The sequence below is a fragment of the Molothrus ater genome, chromosome 15, assembly GCF_012460135.2.
Source record: "Molothrus ater isolate BHLD 08-10-18 breed brown headed cowbird chromosome 15, BPBGC_Mater_1.1, whole genome shotgun sequence".
In the NCBI taxonomy this organism is placed as follows: domain Eukaryota; kingdom Metazoa; phylum Chordata; class Aves; order Passeriformes; family Icteridae; genus Molothrus; species Molothrus ater.
The window spans coordinates 2,374,296-2,391,605 of record NC_050492.2 but is presented as its reverse complement, the minus strand read 5'-3'; the positions used below and the strand labels follow the sequence as shown (position 1 = coordinate 2,391,605).

Sequence of the window (17,310 nt, the reverse complement as noted above, 5' to 3'; positions counted from 1 at the left end):
TATCAACTAAGGAAACACTGGGCCTATCTTAGGAAAGGACATCAAGTATTTCCAGTCCTGAAATATTCCCCTGAGAGTTTAAGCTGCATCTTTATTTATACTTTTAATTGAATTCTGTAACAATGGGCTCACTGAATTCAAGAAGTATGCAATTGCTCTCATCCCACTTGTGTTAAAGAACCGAATAGATCTGTGTGTTCGGGATGTGGTATCTTCCAGTTTTCTCTCTGCGGGGCTGTTATTGAAGATGTTTTTGAACAAAAAGGATAATCTTAAGAATAAGGTACAGGGTGAAATACGAAAAATTATTTTTAATTTACATATGGACATTATTTGCATAATGACATGAATAAATGATGGGTTTCCCGTGCGGTTAAAGAACGCCGGCCACAGAATGCCTCTGCCTTCGTCCCGATGGAGATAGCCTGGAGGATGAAAGCAGAGATGGGCTGGAGAAATGCGGAGGCAGGAGATCGGCGCTGGACGAAAAGCGACATCTCGGTGGCGACCGTGGCCTGTATGGAGCAAGGCAGGGCGGGCAGCGCTGGGCAGCGCTCGGTGCCTGCAGTGCCGGGAGGAGGCTGCGGGCGCCGCTGTTGACCGAGAGGAGCGAGAGGAAGCTCGGAGCGCTACCGGCAGCCCCGCCCGCTGCGGATCGGCTCGCTCGGTTGTTCGCTGCCTGTCCGAACGTGCGGTCCCCGATCGTCCCCGCGGTGCTGGTCCATTGTGGAGCCAGGCGGAGGCAGCGGCAGCTGCGCACGGTGCAGGAGCTGCGAGCATTGAGTGGCAGCGGGATTGGATCGGCGGTGCTGCGGTGCCGGCGGTTCCGCGGGCGAGATGTGCGCGGCGGGGAGGCGCTGGGGCCGGCGGCAGCGAGCTCTGCTCTGGGCCGTGCTGCTGGCGGCGTGGGAGGCGGCCTGGGGGCAGCTGCGCTACTCGGTGCCCGAGGAGATGCCCAAGGGCTCGTTCGTGGGCGACGTGGCCAAGGACCTGGGGCTGCAGCTGCCGGAGATCCGAGATCGCGGCGTCCAAGTGGTCTCCGAAGGTAGGACGCAGTATTTCGCTGTGCACGGGAAGACGGGACATTTAGTGACGGCAGAGAGGATCGACAGAGAGCAGCTGTGCCGGCTGGTGGAGAAATGCGTGCTGCGCTGTGAGCTGATAGTGGAGGGGGAAATGCAGGTTTACAGAATGGAAGTGGAAATCACTGATATTAACGACAACGCTCCAAGCTTCAAGGAAAGTGAAGTTGAGGAGAGGATTAGCGAGACGACAGCTCCAGGGTCTCGGTTTCCCCTCGCAAGGGCTCACGATCCAGACTCTGGCCGGAATTCCCTGCAGAGCTACGAGCTGAGCGGTGACGAGCACTTCTCGCTGGCCGTGCAGGCGGGCCCCAGCGGCGATCAGCGTCCCGAGCTGGTGCTGGCCAAGGCGCTGGACCGGGAGGAGGCGGCGTTTCACGAGCTGGTGCTGAGGGCGAGCGACGGCGGCGATCCGGCACGGACGGGCACGGCTCGGATCCGCGTGACGGTGCTGGACGCGAACGACAACGCGCCCGTGTTCAGCCAGGCGGAGTACACGGTGCGTGTGCCCGAGGACGTGCCCGTGGGCTCCGTCCTCATCACTGTCACGGCCACGGACGCCGACGAAGGTCTGTACGGGGAAATTGAATACTCGTTGAAGAATGAGGCGGACACGGCTGTTTTCCATCTCGACTCTGAGAGTGGAGCTATCACTCTGATGCAGAGCCTGGACTTCGAGGAAGGCGACTCTTACGAACTGGAGGTGCAGGCACGGGACGGAGGAGGGCTTTTAGACACTGCCAAAGTCACGATCAGTGTCACAGACATAAACGATAACGCCCCAGTGATTTCTGTGAGGTCGGCACTACGTGAGATTTCTGAGGACGCTCCTTCGGGGACAGTGGTAGCTCTGCTGCACGTGCAGGACCGGGATTCGGGGGTAAATGGCGAGGTGCGCTGCTCGATCGACAAGGACGTCCCGTTCCGCCTGGAGAAATCCTATGAAGACTACTACCGTGTGGTGACAGCGAGAGAGCTGGACCGGGAGCAGGTGTCGGAGTACAACGTGACGGTGCGGGCGGCCGACGGCGGGTCGCCGGCGCTGCAGAGCAGCGCGGTGCTGGCGCTGCGGGTGCTGGACGTGAACGACAACGCGCCGGTGTTCTTGGAGGAGCGCTACAGCGCGCGGCTGGCGGAGAACAACGCGGCGGGCGCGCTGGTGCTGACGGTGCGCGCCACGGACGCGGACTGGGGGCAGAACGCGCGCGTGCGCTACCGGCTGGCGGAGGGGCGGGTGCGGGGCGCGCCGCTGTCGTCGTACGTGTCGGTGCAGGCGGAGACGGGCGCGCTGTACGCGCTGCGCTCCTTGGACTACGAGCAGCTGCGCGAGCTGCAGCTGTGCGTGCGGGCGGAGGACGGCGGCGCGCCGGCGCTGAGCAGCAACGTGTCGGTGCGGCTGCTGATCGTGGACGAGAACGACAACGCGCCGCAGGTGCTGTACCCGGCGCCGGCCGCAGCGGCGGGCTCGGGCGCTGCTGCGGCGTGGTCGGGCGTGGAGCTGGCGCCGCGCTGGGCCGAGGCCGGCGCGCTGGTGGCCAAGGTGGTGGCGGTGGACGCGGACGCGGGGCAGAACGCGTGGCTGTCCTACGAGCTGGCCAAGGCCACGGAGCCGGGGCTGTTCCGCGTGGGGCTGCACAGCGGCGAGGTGCGCACGGCGCGCTCGCCGCTGGCCCGCGACGCGGCGCGCCACAGCCTGCTGGTGCTGGTGCGGGACCACGGGCGGCCGGCGCTGTCGGCCACGGCCACGCTGAGCGTGGTGCTGGCCGAGAGCGTGGCCGAGCTGCTGGCCGAGCTGGGCAGCGCGGCCCACGAGGCGGCGGCGCCGGGCGAGCCGGCCGCCAGCCTGACGCGCTGGCTCGTGCTGGCCGTGGCCGCCGTCTCGTGCCTCTTCGTGGCCTTCCTGCTGCTGCTGCTGGCGCTGCGCCTGCGCCGCTGCCACCGCCAGCAGCTGCTGCCGCCGGACAGCGGCGCCTTGCGCGGCGTGCCCGTCTCGCACTTCGTGGGCATCGACGGCGTGCGCGCCTTCCTGCAGTCCTACTCGCACGACGTGTCGCTCACGGCCGACTCGCGCAAGAGCCACCTGCGCTTCTCGGCCGCCAGCTGCTGCGACACCCTCCCGGCCCGGCCGCCGCCCGACGAGCCCGCGCCGCTGCTCGGGGACGGGGACCCGGCCGGAGCCCTCCCCTCGGACCCCGCCCCTTCCTCGGTGAGTTCCCATACCAATTTCTATCCGCTTTTCCTTCTTTTATTGCTTCTCTACTTTTTTCGAACTCCTACAGAGTCCTGTTTGCTGACGTGGAAGGCAAAGTATCTTTTAGGGACTCGTGCTGATCTCGTGGCTTATTGCTACACCACGGTGGACATGGGGTCGGGTCTTGGCTTTCCTGCGTTTGAGGGATGCATGATAAGGGAGACTGATCTTGGCTGGAGAGTTTTTTAAAGGAAGTTTTTTCTGTATCATGTGATCCTCGCTGCCTCAGTATCTTTTGACAGACAGGTACTGTTTCACCTCCTTCCTGCTTCTCCTCTGAGATGCTTTTGGCAGACAAATATTTCTCCACTCGTAGTACAGAGATTTAAAGATACCTGTTTGAAGGCTATAGGTTATCCTGGTGCATGTGTAAGGGAAACCCTCTGAATATCTGGTATTTTGATGGAAACTGCTGTCAAAAGATCAAGGTCGAGACAGAACATGCAAGATCTTAGAGGCAGGAGATGCAAATACTGGGCTCTGTGTGTGAAAGACTGTTAAGAGAAAAGATAAGATGAGATGATAAGATGAAAGATAATTTTTCAGTGTTTATCTGTAGTTTAAAGTAATGCAATTTTCTCTATCCTAAATATGTGTGGGTTAACAGATAGTAATGAAGTTCTATTGAGAATAGGTGTGTTTACAGGTTATTGTAATGTAATTAATGTATTGTAATATATTTAATGTATAGCCAATATATTTAATTAATAGCCCTATATATTCCAATCTGAAATGTCGCAATGGGGGCTTTGCAATAAGGAAATTCATTACATCCCTACTTTTAATACCTAGATTATGCATTTTCTCCAAAAGCTGTAATCTACATTAGTTTGAGCCCTATATTTCTGCAGATGTTATCTTCTTGTCTTGTTCTTTGTACTGATCTTAAATGGGCCTTTGTATCTGGTAGTATCTGATCACATCTCTTACATTTGTCTCATATATGCCTTTCATTTTTACAACTCGTCAGGGAAAGATATTCATAGATGTGTTTCCTTAAATTTTTAATGGGAGCAGTTATCTTATTTCTCACTTGCACACATTACGAAGTCAAATACTAGTGATGGTAAGTTGTCTCTGCAACTTTTCTTGCAGTGGAGTTCCTCTGCTAATGGTAAAGATCAGAGAGAACCAAACAATCTGTAACGAGATTCAGGAGACTCTTGCAGGTGCAGTGTGTGAGGAAGCACTGTTGGAGAGAGAGCAGGTGTGTTTTTAACTTCCATGGTCCATTGCTGGACTACATAAAGTGAATATGCTCAGATTATAAATGACCAAGCTGTGGATTCATAAGCTTGCTTTTCTACAATGGTGTGCTCTCTGTGAATGTTTAACTGTTGACTTGTTTGTCCTGACCAGGTAGAGATGGGCCTGTGTGTGTCTGAAACTCTATCTGTAAACATCTCTGGAGTCACTGATCTTAGTTGTAACATCCTCATGGTGAACAGTCAGGGAGAGATTGCTCCCAGGGAGAGACTGGCCCCTCAGCAGGCAGAGTGGGGTTCTATGATTTGGGTGTGCCAAGGCCTGTGCCACTTACACCAAGTGCCCTTTTCTTTTCCTGTGTCCAGAAAAGGATGGCAATCCTCCAATGCATTTGTCTGCAAGCAATGCCCAGGGCAGTGCATGCTTCAGGGCTTCTGTGTCTAAGAAATGCTGCGGGAAATGTCATTTCCCCAGCTATGTGTCCTTGTTATAGTTGTGATGTAGAGTTTCCCTGTGTTTGTACTAAGTTTTTCCAAGCTTTGAGCAAACCTTCAGATGTTATTAATGGCTCTTGCTTGCTGATGTTACTTCTGCTGTTTTTTGGTTCTTTTTTTTTTTTTAATTGAAATTGGTAGGATTGTAGGGATGGGAGAGTCTAATTTTCCAGCAAAGTCCAGGTTTGGAGTTTTTATTTGAAGCACGTGCCAGAAAGTCACTCATTTTATCCTCTGCCATGTCTGATACAGCTCTTCCCTGTGAGTGGTAGCTCTTGGATGTAGACATAGATTTCACATGAATGGTTCCCAAGTGGCATATATCCAAAACTGTCCATGTGTTTAGGAAGAATGATGACATCTATGTATTGATCCTGATCTGAGTCTTTAACTGAACTGCATATTGGTTATGACTGTTTAGACATTTTACATTTCTTCAAATATCAGTGGTGAGCAGAGTCCATATGTGTGGACCTGTGTTGTGATCCCTGCTCTCCATAAGGAGAAGTTGTGTGGAAAACTTCTTCCAGTGATGTCTGTCTGCAAAGGGGTCCCTGTTGGGTGATGTCTGAGCATGTGCCTGTGCAGAGACAGGGCTGGTGGAAGAGTTGCTGAAATATCTAAAGGGTTGGTATAAATATTCAGTTTTCCCTAGCTGTTTTATGGATCACATAGTTATGGTTGTGTGCATTTTTCTTTGCTTTTTCTCCAAAGGAATTTCTTGCAGTGCCTTACCTCTAGATATTCGATATGTGTCTTATGTACTTGTTAAAGCTGACACAAGTTAGGCCTTCAAACTTACACCTTTAAACGTAGGCCTTCAAATATAGGCTTTAAATTAGGCCTTTAAGCATAGGCCTTCAAAGATCGGCCTTCAAACACAGGCCTTCAAACACAGGCCTTCAAACTTAGGCCTTCAAACTTAGGCCTTCAAATCTGTGGTGTATGAGCAGGCCATATAGTAGAAAAGCTGATGAGAGCTCTGGAGTGTTTAATGAAATGAAGTCACACTGGCAGTCCAGAACAAGATTTCAAGGTCTCACTTCCAGCCTGACACCTCAGTGGGCTCCAGGTGCTGTCGGGAATGAATTTCCTTGCCCACAGAGAGGCCTGAGATTTCCTCTGGGTGAGTTTCTCTGAATGCACTCCTAATGCATCCTTGCATTGCTTGAGTGGTTTTCTTTTCTTGACATGTTATTACAGCTAATGTGGAATAAGATCATGTGAGGGGGGTCCATCTGTGTTCTAATTTTGTCGTATGTTAAGAGATGTAAAATGTCACATCTTTGTGGATCTGTGCATGTGATAAAAGAGGGGAAGTGCATAGTTTGATAGAGAGTTCATGAAAGTGGTAATTACATTTTCCACCTTGGATCTTAATTCAGGCTCTGTTTCCTGGAAGGCCATGGTTCATGTTTCCTTCCCACTTGTGAGTGCTGCTTTGCAGGAAACAGTAACTTCCCTTGAGAACCAAATGAAGACAGAATGTTGTGTGTGAGGAAAATGAAAAAACTGCTTAACTCAAGTGGGTAGCTGTAAAATGCTGCTGTCCAATTCCACTTACCTGGGGATTCTTCTTGTGTCTCTGAGGTCCACACAGCTACGAGCTGCTCTCTGTGGTTTCCTGCACTGCACAGGCCCTGCTGTGTCACAGTGGCCAATGATTGGCCCCATGTATGGCAGTGGGAGATATTTGGCTTGGCTTCTTTGATAGAGTAAGTGCCAAGGATTTCTGTTGTTCTGCTGCTTAGTAAAGTCATTTAGTCCAGTCAGAGAGACCTCCTAGTCTTTTAATATTCCTGCAGCTTGCCTAGCTTGCACCTTGAGGCCTAAGTGAGTTTCCAGGTTTTCTGGGAAAGAATTTTAAGGCTGTGTTGTGGTAAAGCACCATGAAATCACAGCACTGGAATATGTCCCCCACTCTGATGGGGTCAGATGGAAGTTTGGGGTTTGTATATGAATCTTCAGAATTCATTGAAAACCATTCAGCTGATTTTGCAGTCCTAAAATGGATTGGGGAGATGTTGAGACTTTTGCCTAGAGGTTAGGAAAATCAAAACAATGGAAATATTAAATCAGTAATTGTAGCAGGCCAAATTTTTGAGTTTCCACCAAAAGCACAGAAGGTTTTCAGAATGAAAGGGGAGTCAGTGTAAGGCAGAGTCTGCACTGCTTTGCACTTTGTTGTTCTCTGCCAGGTATGTATGTACACTGGCATTTATCTGAGAGCACATCCACTGCTTCTGGGCTTCACATTTCTCTGCAAGTGTTATTCACTGTAAAAATGTCCTTTTGATTTGCATGAGTTTTTCACAGATGATGGGCAAACAATATCTTGGGTACAACTGGAACAATTAAATTGTAAAACATCTCAGCAATCATCTTTTCAGATTTTCGCTTCAGGTTTTTGACTGTGCGTGAGAAAACCGATCTCGATTTTTAGAATACATATTTGGTTTCTGATTTTCATGCCATCTCAAACCAGAGAGTGCAGAAAACCTGTGATAAAGAGGAATATTTGTTTCCGTGTCTATTGCAGTTAGAAATAAATAGATCGCTATCACACGGATATTGCTGCTGTAATCATAAGGCTTCCTACTTGTGGTTAAGCCAGAGCTGCTGCTGTGGGTGTTTGCAGTCGGGGAGAGCCCCCGGGGCCGGTGCAGGCGCTGAGCCCCGGCCAAAGCCGGGCCCCGTTGAGCGCGGGCATGCGGCGGCTGCAGTGTCGCGGCGGCGCCTCCGGGTGTCGCTGTTGGCCGGCGCCGAGCGGCGCTGGAGCCGCCGCCGCCGCCGCCGCAGCGTCCTGCCCCCGCAGGCTGCTCGCTCGGCCGGCGCCGGCCACAGCGGCAGCGGCACCGCCAGCAGCAGCGAGAGGCGGCGAGAGGCGGCGCGGCGAGCTGGGTGTGTTTGAGCGGTGTCTGTTTTGGGCGGCGAGAGCGGCTGGAAGGGAGGCAGGGCAGCGGCAGTCGGCAGGAGCGCGGCGAGCGCAGTGGGCAGAGAATGGCGGTGAGGCAGAGGCGGCAGAGGCGCGGGCCGGGCGGCGGGCGAGCGCTGCTGGCCGCGCTGCTGCTGCTGCTGCTGTGCGTGTGGTGCCGGGCGGCGGGCGAGCGGCTCCGCTACGCCATCCCCGAGGAGCTGGGCAGAGGCTCGCTCGTGGGGCCGCTGGCGCGGGACCTGGGGCTCAGCGCGGACGAGCTGCCGGCGCGCAAGCTGCGGCTGAGCGAGGAGAAGCAATACTTCACTGTGAATGAGGAGAACGGGAACCTGTACGTGAATGAGAGGCTGGACCGGGAGGAGATGTGCGGCGAGTCGGCGACGTGCTCCATCAGCTTCGAGGTGCTGGTGCACAACCCGCTGAATATTTTCCACGTCGAGGTGGACATCAAAGACATGAACGACAACTCCCCAACATTCAGCAAATCTTCTCTGGACCTGGAGATTGGTGAATGGACGGTTCCCGGGACTCATTTTCCGCTGGAGATGGCCCATGATGCAGACGTGGGCAGCAATTCGCTGCTGACTTACCAACTAACCAGCGACCCGTCATTCTCTCTCACTATGAAGAACAGTCCGGAAGGAAGCAAACCGGAATTAGTATTGGAGAGAGCCTTGGACCGAGAGAAGCAGAGCTCCTTTGAGCTGGTGCTGACAGCGGTAGATGGCGGGGATCCTGTGAGGTCAGGGACTGTCCAGATTTGGGTCAACGTGACGGACGCCAATGACAACCCACCCGTATTCGCACAGGACCGCTACCGCGTGAGCCTACGAGAGGACACGCCACCAGGTTCAGCAGTACTGAACCTGTCAGCCTCAGACGCCGACGCCGGCACCAACGCTCGCATCACTTACGGCTTCGGGAAAATGCCGATCAAGGCACTTCAGAAGTTTACGTTCAATGCAGAGAGCGGGTCTATCATACTGCAGGAGGCACTGGACTTTGAGGACACGCGCACGTTCAGCCTGCCTGTGGAGGCGAAGGATGGAGGGGGTTTGATGGCACACTCCATGGTCGAGGTGGTGGTGCTGGACGTGAATGACAACCCCCCTGAGATCACGATTCTTTCGCTTTCGAGCCCGGTGCCCGAGGATGCTCCGGAGGGCACTGTAGTTGCCCTACTGAAAGTGCGGGACAGAGATTTCGGCGAGAACGGTCAGGTGTCGTGCTCGCTGTCGGGAGAGGCGCCGCTGTCGATCGTGGCGTCGTCGGGCGGCTCGTACAAGGTGGTGACATCGGGCGCGCTGGACCGCGAGCAGGCGTCGGAGCAGCGCGTGACGGTGGTGGCCCGGGACCGGGGCAGGCCGGCGCTGTGGAGCAGCAGGGAGCTGGTGCTGGAGGTGTCGGACGTGAACGACAACGCGCCGGTGTTCGAGGAGGCGGCGTACAGCGCGTACGTGGCGGAGAACAACGCGGCGGGCGCGCTGGTGCTGCGCGTGCAGGCACGGGACGCGGACGCGGGCGCCAACGGGCGCGTGAGCTACTGGCTGGCGGGCGGCAGCGCGGGCGCGGCGGGCGCGGCGCCGCTGGTGTCGGTGGAGGCGCGGAGCGGCGCGCTGTACGCGCAGCGCTCCTTGGACTACGAGCAGTGCCGCGAGTTCACGGTGGCCGTGCGGGCGCAGGACGGCGGCTCGCCGGCGCGCAGCTCCACGGCCACGGTGCGCGTCTTCGTGCTGGACCGCAACGACAACGCGCCCAGGGTGCTCTGGCCCGCGGCGGCGGCGGCGGGAGAGGGTCCGGGAGGGGCGGCGGCGGCGCCTTTCGAGGTGGTTCCGCGCTCGGCCGAGGCCGGCTACCTGGTGGCCAAGGTGGTGGCGGTGGACGCGGACGCGGGGCGCAACGCGTGGCTGTCCTACGAGCTGGTGCAGGCGTCGGAGCCGGCGCTGTTCCGCGTGGGGCTGCACAGCGGCGAGGTGCGCACGGCGCGCGCCGTGGGCGAGCGGGACGCGGCCAAGCAGCGGCTGGTGGCCGTGGTGAAGGACCACGGGCAGCCGGCGCTGTCGGCCACGGCCACGCTGCACGTGGTGCTGGCCGAGAGCTTGCAGGAGGCGCTGCCGGAGCTGAGCGAGCGGCCGGCGGGCGCCGAGGCGGCGGCGGCGGCGGCGGCCGAGCTGCAGTTCTACCTGGTGCTGGCGCTGGCGCTGCTCTCGGCGCTCTTGGTGCTGAGCGTGGCGCTGGCCGTGCTGGCGCGGCTGCGCCGGGCCGGGCCGCCCGCCGTGCTGCGCTGCCTGGGCGCGCAGCGCTTCTCGCTGGCCGGCGCCGCCTTCCCGGCCGACTTCTGCGAGGGCACCTTGCCCTACTCCTACAACCTGTGCGTGCCGCCGCCCGCCCGCGCCCTGCCCGAGGCCGCTTGGCCGCCGCCGCCGCCGGTGCCCATCCTGTCGGCGGAGGAGCTTCTGGGCGGCGATTCCTGCGACAAGCCGAGCCTGAGCAGTGACCTCGTCGTGGGAGAGCCGCCTGCCAATCCTGATGCACCACAGGTCTGTAAAGCGTGAGCTTCTTCTGTTTTTAAAAGTTCCCGCAACGTCTGTTTTTTTCCCCACGTGTTTTTTGCCTGGTGTCAGTGGGTATTCGTCATCTGTATCCTCACGTAGCAGCGGAAGTTTTTCTTTTTTTTCTCGGTAAGAGCTTCAGCTGACAGGCTTTGATGATAGCTCTCCTTTCGGCTAGTAGCGGTGTTTCTCAGTGTTTCTCCATGTTTCTCGGAGTTGTGTTTATGTGAGTTGCACAGTCCTGTCTCTGTGACGGACTGAGTTAAGGAACGGGCTATCCCCCGTTCATGCAGAGAAGGAAGCCCTTGGTTCTTCCTTGGTCACAGGTTCAGCTTTAGGGTCGAGATTTTGTCTTTAACAATTGTGCTCCATAAATTAGAATCTATTAGCAACATTGAAAGCAGGTTCGTATTCTGTGGAACGAGAATTACTGATTCTGCATGACGGGGTCGAGGAAAAAAAGAGACAGCACTGACATCTGGTGCTGGAGATATTTCTTTCCTGACTGATTTGTTCGGATAGGGTGTGCTTGGAACTCGTGTATAGCTTTACCCAAACCCATTCGTTAATATTTTTTTTCCCGGTTAGATTTAGAAAGGAAAGGAATGTGGAAAGTTCCTTTCAGTCTTTCGTCTGACTGAAGGAAGTGATTGTCGCTCGTTTTGGCAGGAATACAGTAGTGAGTCTAGTTGGCTTCGTTTATGCTTCCTGGGTGGCAGTTCTCTCTGTTTTGCTCATCATGATCTTCATTTCAGACACTGGTGAGAGTGTTGAAAGATTTCTGTTTCAGAGATTGTTATTTTTCTATCTCACAACGATGTTGGAGGTGTTAGCAGGTCTCAAATATATCGGGAACAGCGAAACTGCAATTCTGTTTATTAGGATAAACATCTGAGAAATGAAGGGATCCCATATCAGGGAGATTGGCCAGAGGAGGGTTCAGGCAGTTGAATCAAGCCCATTTGCACATTGATTAGTGGTCAGCACAGTTTAACGTGTTGTACTTTTGTTCTAGGGTCCCATAATTATTTTCTTGAACACATAGCCAAGAACGCCATTAAGAGATACTTAGACGAATATTTTACTAACCAGCTTTAGTGCTTCGCACATTGATTTCTGAAAAAAGGAAAACTACAATGATTTGATTAAACATAAATCTGTATATAGTAAGGAAACACTAGGCGCATCCCCTAGGAAAGGATGTCAAATAAGTCCTGAAACTTTACCTTGAGAGTTTCAGCTGCATTTTTATTTGAATCCTGTAACAATAATTGAATCCTGTAACAATAGGCTCCCTGACTTCAAGAAGTATGCAATTGCTCTCGTCCCGCTCTTTTAATAAACCGGATAGCTTTGTTTCTTCGGGATATGCTATCTTCCCGTTTTCTGTATGGGAGGCTGTTGTTGAAGGTGCTTCAGAACAAAAACGATAAGCTTAAGAATAAGCTACAGGGCAAAATATCTATTTTAACTTACGTATAATGACATTAGAAATTAATGAGTTTCCCGCGTGATTAAAGAACGCCGGCCACAGAATGCCTCTGCCTTCCTCCCGATGGAGATAGCCTGGAGGATGAAAGCAGAGATGGGCTGGAGAAATGCGGAGGCAGGAGATCGGCGCTGGACGAAAAGCGACATCTCGGTGGCGACCGTGGCCTGTATGGAGCAGGGCAGGGCGGGCAGCGCTGGGCAGCGCTCGGTGCCTGCAGTGCCGGGAGGAGGCTGCGGGCGCCGCTGTTGACCGAGAGGAGCGAGAGGAAGCTCGGAGCGCTACCGGCAGCCCCGCCCGCTGCGGATCGGCTCGCTCGGTTGTTCGCTCCGTGTCCGAACGTGCGGTCCCCGATCGTCCCCGCGGTGCTGGTCCATTGTGGAGCCAGGCGGAGGCAGCGGCAGCTGCGCACGGTGCAGGAGCTGCGAGCATTGAGTGGCAGCGGGATTGGATCGGCGGTGCTGCGGTGCCGGCGGTTCCGCGGGCGAGATGTGCGCGGCGGGGAGGCGCTGGGGCCGGCGGCAGCGAGCTCTGCTCTGGGCCGTGCTGCTGGCGGCGTGGGAGGCGGCGTGGGGGCAGCTGCGCTACTCGGTGCCCGAGGAGATGCCCAAGGGCTCGTTCGTGGGCGACGTGGCCAAGGACCTGGGGCTGCAGCTTACGACGCTCAGAGACGAGGGCTTTCGAGTTGTCTCGGAAGGTAGGACGCAGTATTTCGCTCTGCACGGGAAGACGGGACATTTAGTGACGGCAGAAAGGATCGACAGAGAGCAGCTGTGCGAGCGTGTGCAGCAATGCGTGCTGCGCTGTGAGCTGATAGTGGAGGGGGAAATGAAGTTCTATGAAATAGAAGTGGAGATCACGGACATTAATGATAACGAGCCCATTTTCCGAGAGACGGAAAAAGAATTAAGAGTGAGTGAGATGACAGCCCCAGGGTCGCGGTTTCCCCTCCGAGAAGCACAAGATCCAGATTCTGGCCGGAATTCCCTGCAGAGCTACGAGCTGAGCGGTGACGAGCACTTCTCCCTGGCCGTGCAGGCGGGCCCCGGCGGCGATCAGCGTCCCGAGCTGGTGCTGGCCAAGGCGCTGGACCGGGAGGAGGCGGCGTTTCACGAGCTGGTGCTGAGGGCGAGCGACGGAGGCGATCCGGCACGGACGGGCACGGCTCGGATCCGCGTGACGGTGCTGGACGCGAACGACAACGCGCCCGTGTTCAGCCAGGCGGAGTACACGGTGCGTGTGCCCGAGGACGTGCCCGTGGGCTCTGTCCTCGTCACCGTCACGGCCACGGACGCCGACGAGGGGCTGAACGGGCAGGTTAAATACAGCATCAATAAAATTTCAGACCGGGCGTCGGAACTTTTTGACCTGGACTCTGAGACAGGAATGGTTACAGTGAAAAATTATTTGGATTTCGAGGAAATCTCCTCCCATGAACTTGAGGTTCAGGCGTATGACGGGGGAGAGCTTTTTGACACGGCGAACGTTATTATCACAGTGACAGACGTCAACGACAATGCGCCCAAGATTTCGGTACGATCAGCACTGAGTGAGATTTCCGAAGACGCCCCGACGGGGACCGTGGTGGCCCTGTTGCATGTCCAGGATCGAGACTCGGGGGCCAACGGCGATGTGCGCTGCTCGATCGACAAGGATGTCCCATTCCGGCTGCAGAGCTCTCACGGCAGCTACTACAGCGTGGTGACAGCGAGAGAGCTGGACCGGGAGCAGGTGTCGGAGTACAACGTGACGGTGCGGGCGGCCGACGGCGGGTCGCCGGCGCTGCAGAGCAGCGCGGTGCTGGCGCTGCGGGTGCTGGACGTGAACGACAACGCGCCGGTGTTCTTGGAGGAGCGCTACAGCGCGCGGCTGGCGGAGAACAACGCGGCGGGCGCGCTGGTGCTGACGGTGCGCGCCACGGACGCGGACTGGGGGCAGAACGCGCGCGTGCGCTACCGGCTGGCGGAGGGGCGGGTGCGGGGCGCGCCGCTGTCGTCGTACGTGTCGGTGCAGGCGGAGACGGGCGCGCTGTACGCGCTGCGCTCCTTGGACTACGAGCAGCTGCGCGAGCTGCAGCTGTGCGTGCGGGCGGAGGACGGCGGCGCGCCGGCGCTGAGCAGCAACGTGTCGGTGCGGCTGCTGATCGTGGACGAGAACGACAACGCGCCGCAGGTGCTGTACCCGGCGCCGGCCGCAGCGGCGGGCTCGGGCGCTGCTGCGGCGTGGTCGGGCGTGGAGCTGGCGCCGCGCTGGGCCGAGGCCGGCGCGCTGGTGGCCAAGGTGGTGGCGGTGGACGCGGACGCGGGGCAGAACGCGTGGCTGTCCTACGAGCTGGCCAAGGCCACGGAGCCGGGGCTGTTCCGCGTGGGGCTGCACAGCGGCGAGGTGCGCACGGCGCGCTCGCCGCTGGCCCGCGACGCGGCGCGCCACAGCCTGCTGGTGCTGGTGCGGGACCACGGGCGGCCGGCGCTGTCGGCCACGGCCACGCTGAGCGTGGTGCTGGCCGAGAGCGTGGCCGAGCTGCTGGCCGAGCTGGGCAGCGCGGCCCACGAGGCGGCGGCGCCGGGCGAGCCGGCCGCCAGCCTGACGCGCTGGCTCGTGCTGGCCGTGGCCGCCGTCTCGTGCCTCTTCGTGGCCTTCCTGCTGCTGCTGCTGGCGCTGCGCCTGCGCCGCTGCCACCGCCAGCAGCTGCTGCCGCCGGACAGCGGCGCCTTGCGCGGCGTGCCCGTCTCGCACTTCGTGGGCATCGACGGCGTGCGCGCCTTCCTGCAGTCCTACTCGCACGACGTGTCGCTCACGGCCGACTCGCGCAAGAGCCACCTGCGCTTCTCGGCCGCCAGCTGCTGCGACACCCTCCCGGCCCGGCCGCCGCCCGACGAGCCCGCGCTGCTGCTCGGGGACGGGGACCCGGCCGGCGCCCTCCCCTCGGACCCCGCCCCTTCCTCGGTGAGTTCCTCTGTCCAAATTTTCTCAACGACCCTTTCTTGTAATGCAGCCCTGCCCTTTCCCCGCCGTGTTCTCTTGCTTGCCTAGGAGACGTTGTCTAGAAGCATGGTAAGGTTTCCTTCGATGAAAGTTTGACGGCTGGCGTCCATTGGTGTCGGTATGTAAACATGGGGTGGGTCCTCAGCCTTCCAATTTGTGAAGGAGGAAGGAGGGAAAAGGCTACAGCTGCAGGCTGTTGCTTAGGTCGAATGTTTGGGTATTGATTACGTTCCAAGTATTGTTCCCCTATATCAGCTGTGCTGTGTAGAGTCTGTGTTCTTGATAGCATTGGCTCTCCTGAAGGGATGGATCTCCTTACTAAGAAATTCAGCTTTTTTGGAGGTTCACGTGTCTTCCCAATAGCACACATGCATGAATATTTTGAATGTGTCTTGAACACAAGGCTGATGGCTTTGTGTGGATCCTTTTTGCATGTTCTTCTCGGCCTTTATTGTTCTCCATGATACATAGTGAAGGTCAGCAGGAAGTATTTGTGTCATTCACGCTTTGGTCTTTTTTTGTGAAGAGGGGATTGGACCAGGCAACAAGAGGTCCTTGGTGCTCTCTGTCTACCTGCTTTGAAGATAAAAGATCATCTTGAAGTTGTGTCTCTTTGAAAAGCCTGTGTGTGGCTGCATATGGAGCATGAAACGCAGGAGGAAATGGCAGAACTGCTTTGTTTTGTCTTGTTTTTCCAGGTAGGGCTATGTCAGATGGAGCTGGATGAGCCTTAGCTATAAAATATTTAGCATGGCAAGAGAATTGCCTGGATGGGAAGGTAAAGATTCACGGTGCAGTGGGAGATACAAGGTGGGCGTAATTCCCTGTGAGCAGATATTCACTGCGTCAGTGTCTCCTGGAAGACTGCTCGGCTTTTCCTTTGAGACCTATGAAGTCTCTTCCCAGAACTGCAATGAGCAGCAAATGTAGCTTGCACAGCACAGAGATGTACAGAGAGCTGTGTGCAATTGGTGCTGGGAAGAGAAATGGTCTGGGAACTGGGCCTCCACTGTCCCATGTATGTAAGGTGTATGGGTGAAAGGACACCATGGATGGTGTGAAGGGTTGGGAATCTGAGTGCTGTGAGCTGTGTGTGAATGTCTGCTGAAAGACTCAAGGGAATGTTTTCCTCCATTCCATGTCCACTTCCTATCTGTCAGATGAAGCAATGTGAGGTTTTTCTTCCCCAAGTATTTGTCTAGAAGATTTGTATTCCAGTTGCGTGGGGATGAACCCTGGAAGGATCTTGCTGAGTATTTCAGCATCATCATAATGGTGTCACTTCAAAGCTTAATTTTGTACTTATGACAGATGGGGTATGGGAAGTGCAAGCTGTGTATTCAGTACCTATAAACAACAACATCAATCGTCTACTTTGACTTATATAACCCAGAAGAGTGTTGGGAACTCTTCAATTCTGCAGGTGTTAACTTTCTGTCTCATTCTTCTGATCATCTGAAGATGGTTCTTTCATGTTTATAGGTGAAAAGAGAGAGACTTCCTTAGAGATGTTTCTTGAGAATATCTCTTTAATAAATGCTTTTTCTTGTCCCATGACTGGGTGAGATGTCGAATATTAAGGCGATACAGTCTGATCAACGTTCCTCTTGGTGGAGTCTCTCTAAATTCTGAAGGTCTCTGCTAACCATGGGAGCTGTGGCGAGTTTATGAGGCAGTGTTGGTTGTGTGGTGTGTGAGGAGGCCCTGGTGGAGACATGGCAGGTGTTTTGTTGATCCCCAGGGCTATTGCTGGCCTTCTGCACAATGAGTCAAGAGGAGTCCTATGATTTTCCCTTGTGTGGTTTGGACTGAAGTGGCCTAGTTTGGGTTCCATATCCCTTTGCATCAAGAGTGGTAGTCACACATGCTTTGAGGAGTCCATGTGCTGAAGAATGGTGATGTTGCCTTTGAGGTGATACTTGGATGTGTGGGTCTTTGACAGAGCTGGTAATAATTTGTGGCCTGTATGACATTTCCCACTTGTTGAAGTAATATGGAGGAGCAGAATAATGTTAGTTGTGATGCTTGGGCTCTGAGAAGCTGTGCACACAACTTTTCTTCTAATGATGTCTGTATGGAAAACTTGCTGTCATGTTATGTTTTGGCAGAGAGAAGAAGTCTGTGTATGCAGAGACAGGGCTGGTGCTGGAGTTCAGTGTGATGCAGTTCAAAATGAATGAATTGTGTCCAGTTCTGTTTGTCCTGGTATTTAGATGATGCCCCCAGCTGTGGTTCCAAGCTTTTCCTCTCTCTTTGTATCCAAGGCAGTGACAGTGTGGGGCCTGTGGAGTGACTCCTGTGTGAGGCCCCTGTGTA

The 17,310-nt window shown here is 55.6% G+C and overlaps 3 protein-coding genes across 3 annotated transcripts; all 3 read left to right on the top strand.

Moving 5' to 3' along the window:
* The first annotated feature begins 336 nt into the window (after positions 1–336).
* LOC129046847 (protocadherin gamma-A10-like) lies at positions 337–7,944 on the top strand. The gene is made up of 2 exons (XM_054516473.1): positions 337–3,288; positions 7,672–7,944. The coding sequence occupies exons 1-2, from the start codon at positions 838–840 to the stop codon at positions 7,942–7,944; spliced, it is 2,724 nt and encodes a 907-aa protein (XP_054372448.1). The 5' UTR covers positions 337–837.
* An 89-nt stretch (positions 7,945–8,033) lies between these two features.
* LOC129046846 (protocadherin gamma-B5-like) lies at positions 8,034–10,523 on the top strand. The gene has a single exon (XM_054516472.1). It carries the CDS (start codon positions 8,034–8,036, stop codon positions 10,521–10,523), a length of 2,490 nt encoding a protein of 829 aa, XP_054372447.1.
* Positions 10,524–12,091: 1,568 nt separating this feature from the next.
* On the top strand, positions 12,092–15,728 carry LOC129046845 (protocadherin gamma-A10-like). Its single transcript, XM_054516471.1, has 2 exons — positions 12,092–14,955; positions 15,693–15,728. Exons 1-2 carry the CDS (start codon positions 12,499–12,501, stop codon positions 15,726–15,728), a joined length of 2,493 nt encoding a protein of 830 aa, XP_054372446.1. The 5' UTR covers positions 12,092–12,498.
* Positions 15,729–17,310: the final 1,582 nt, after the last annotated feature.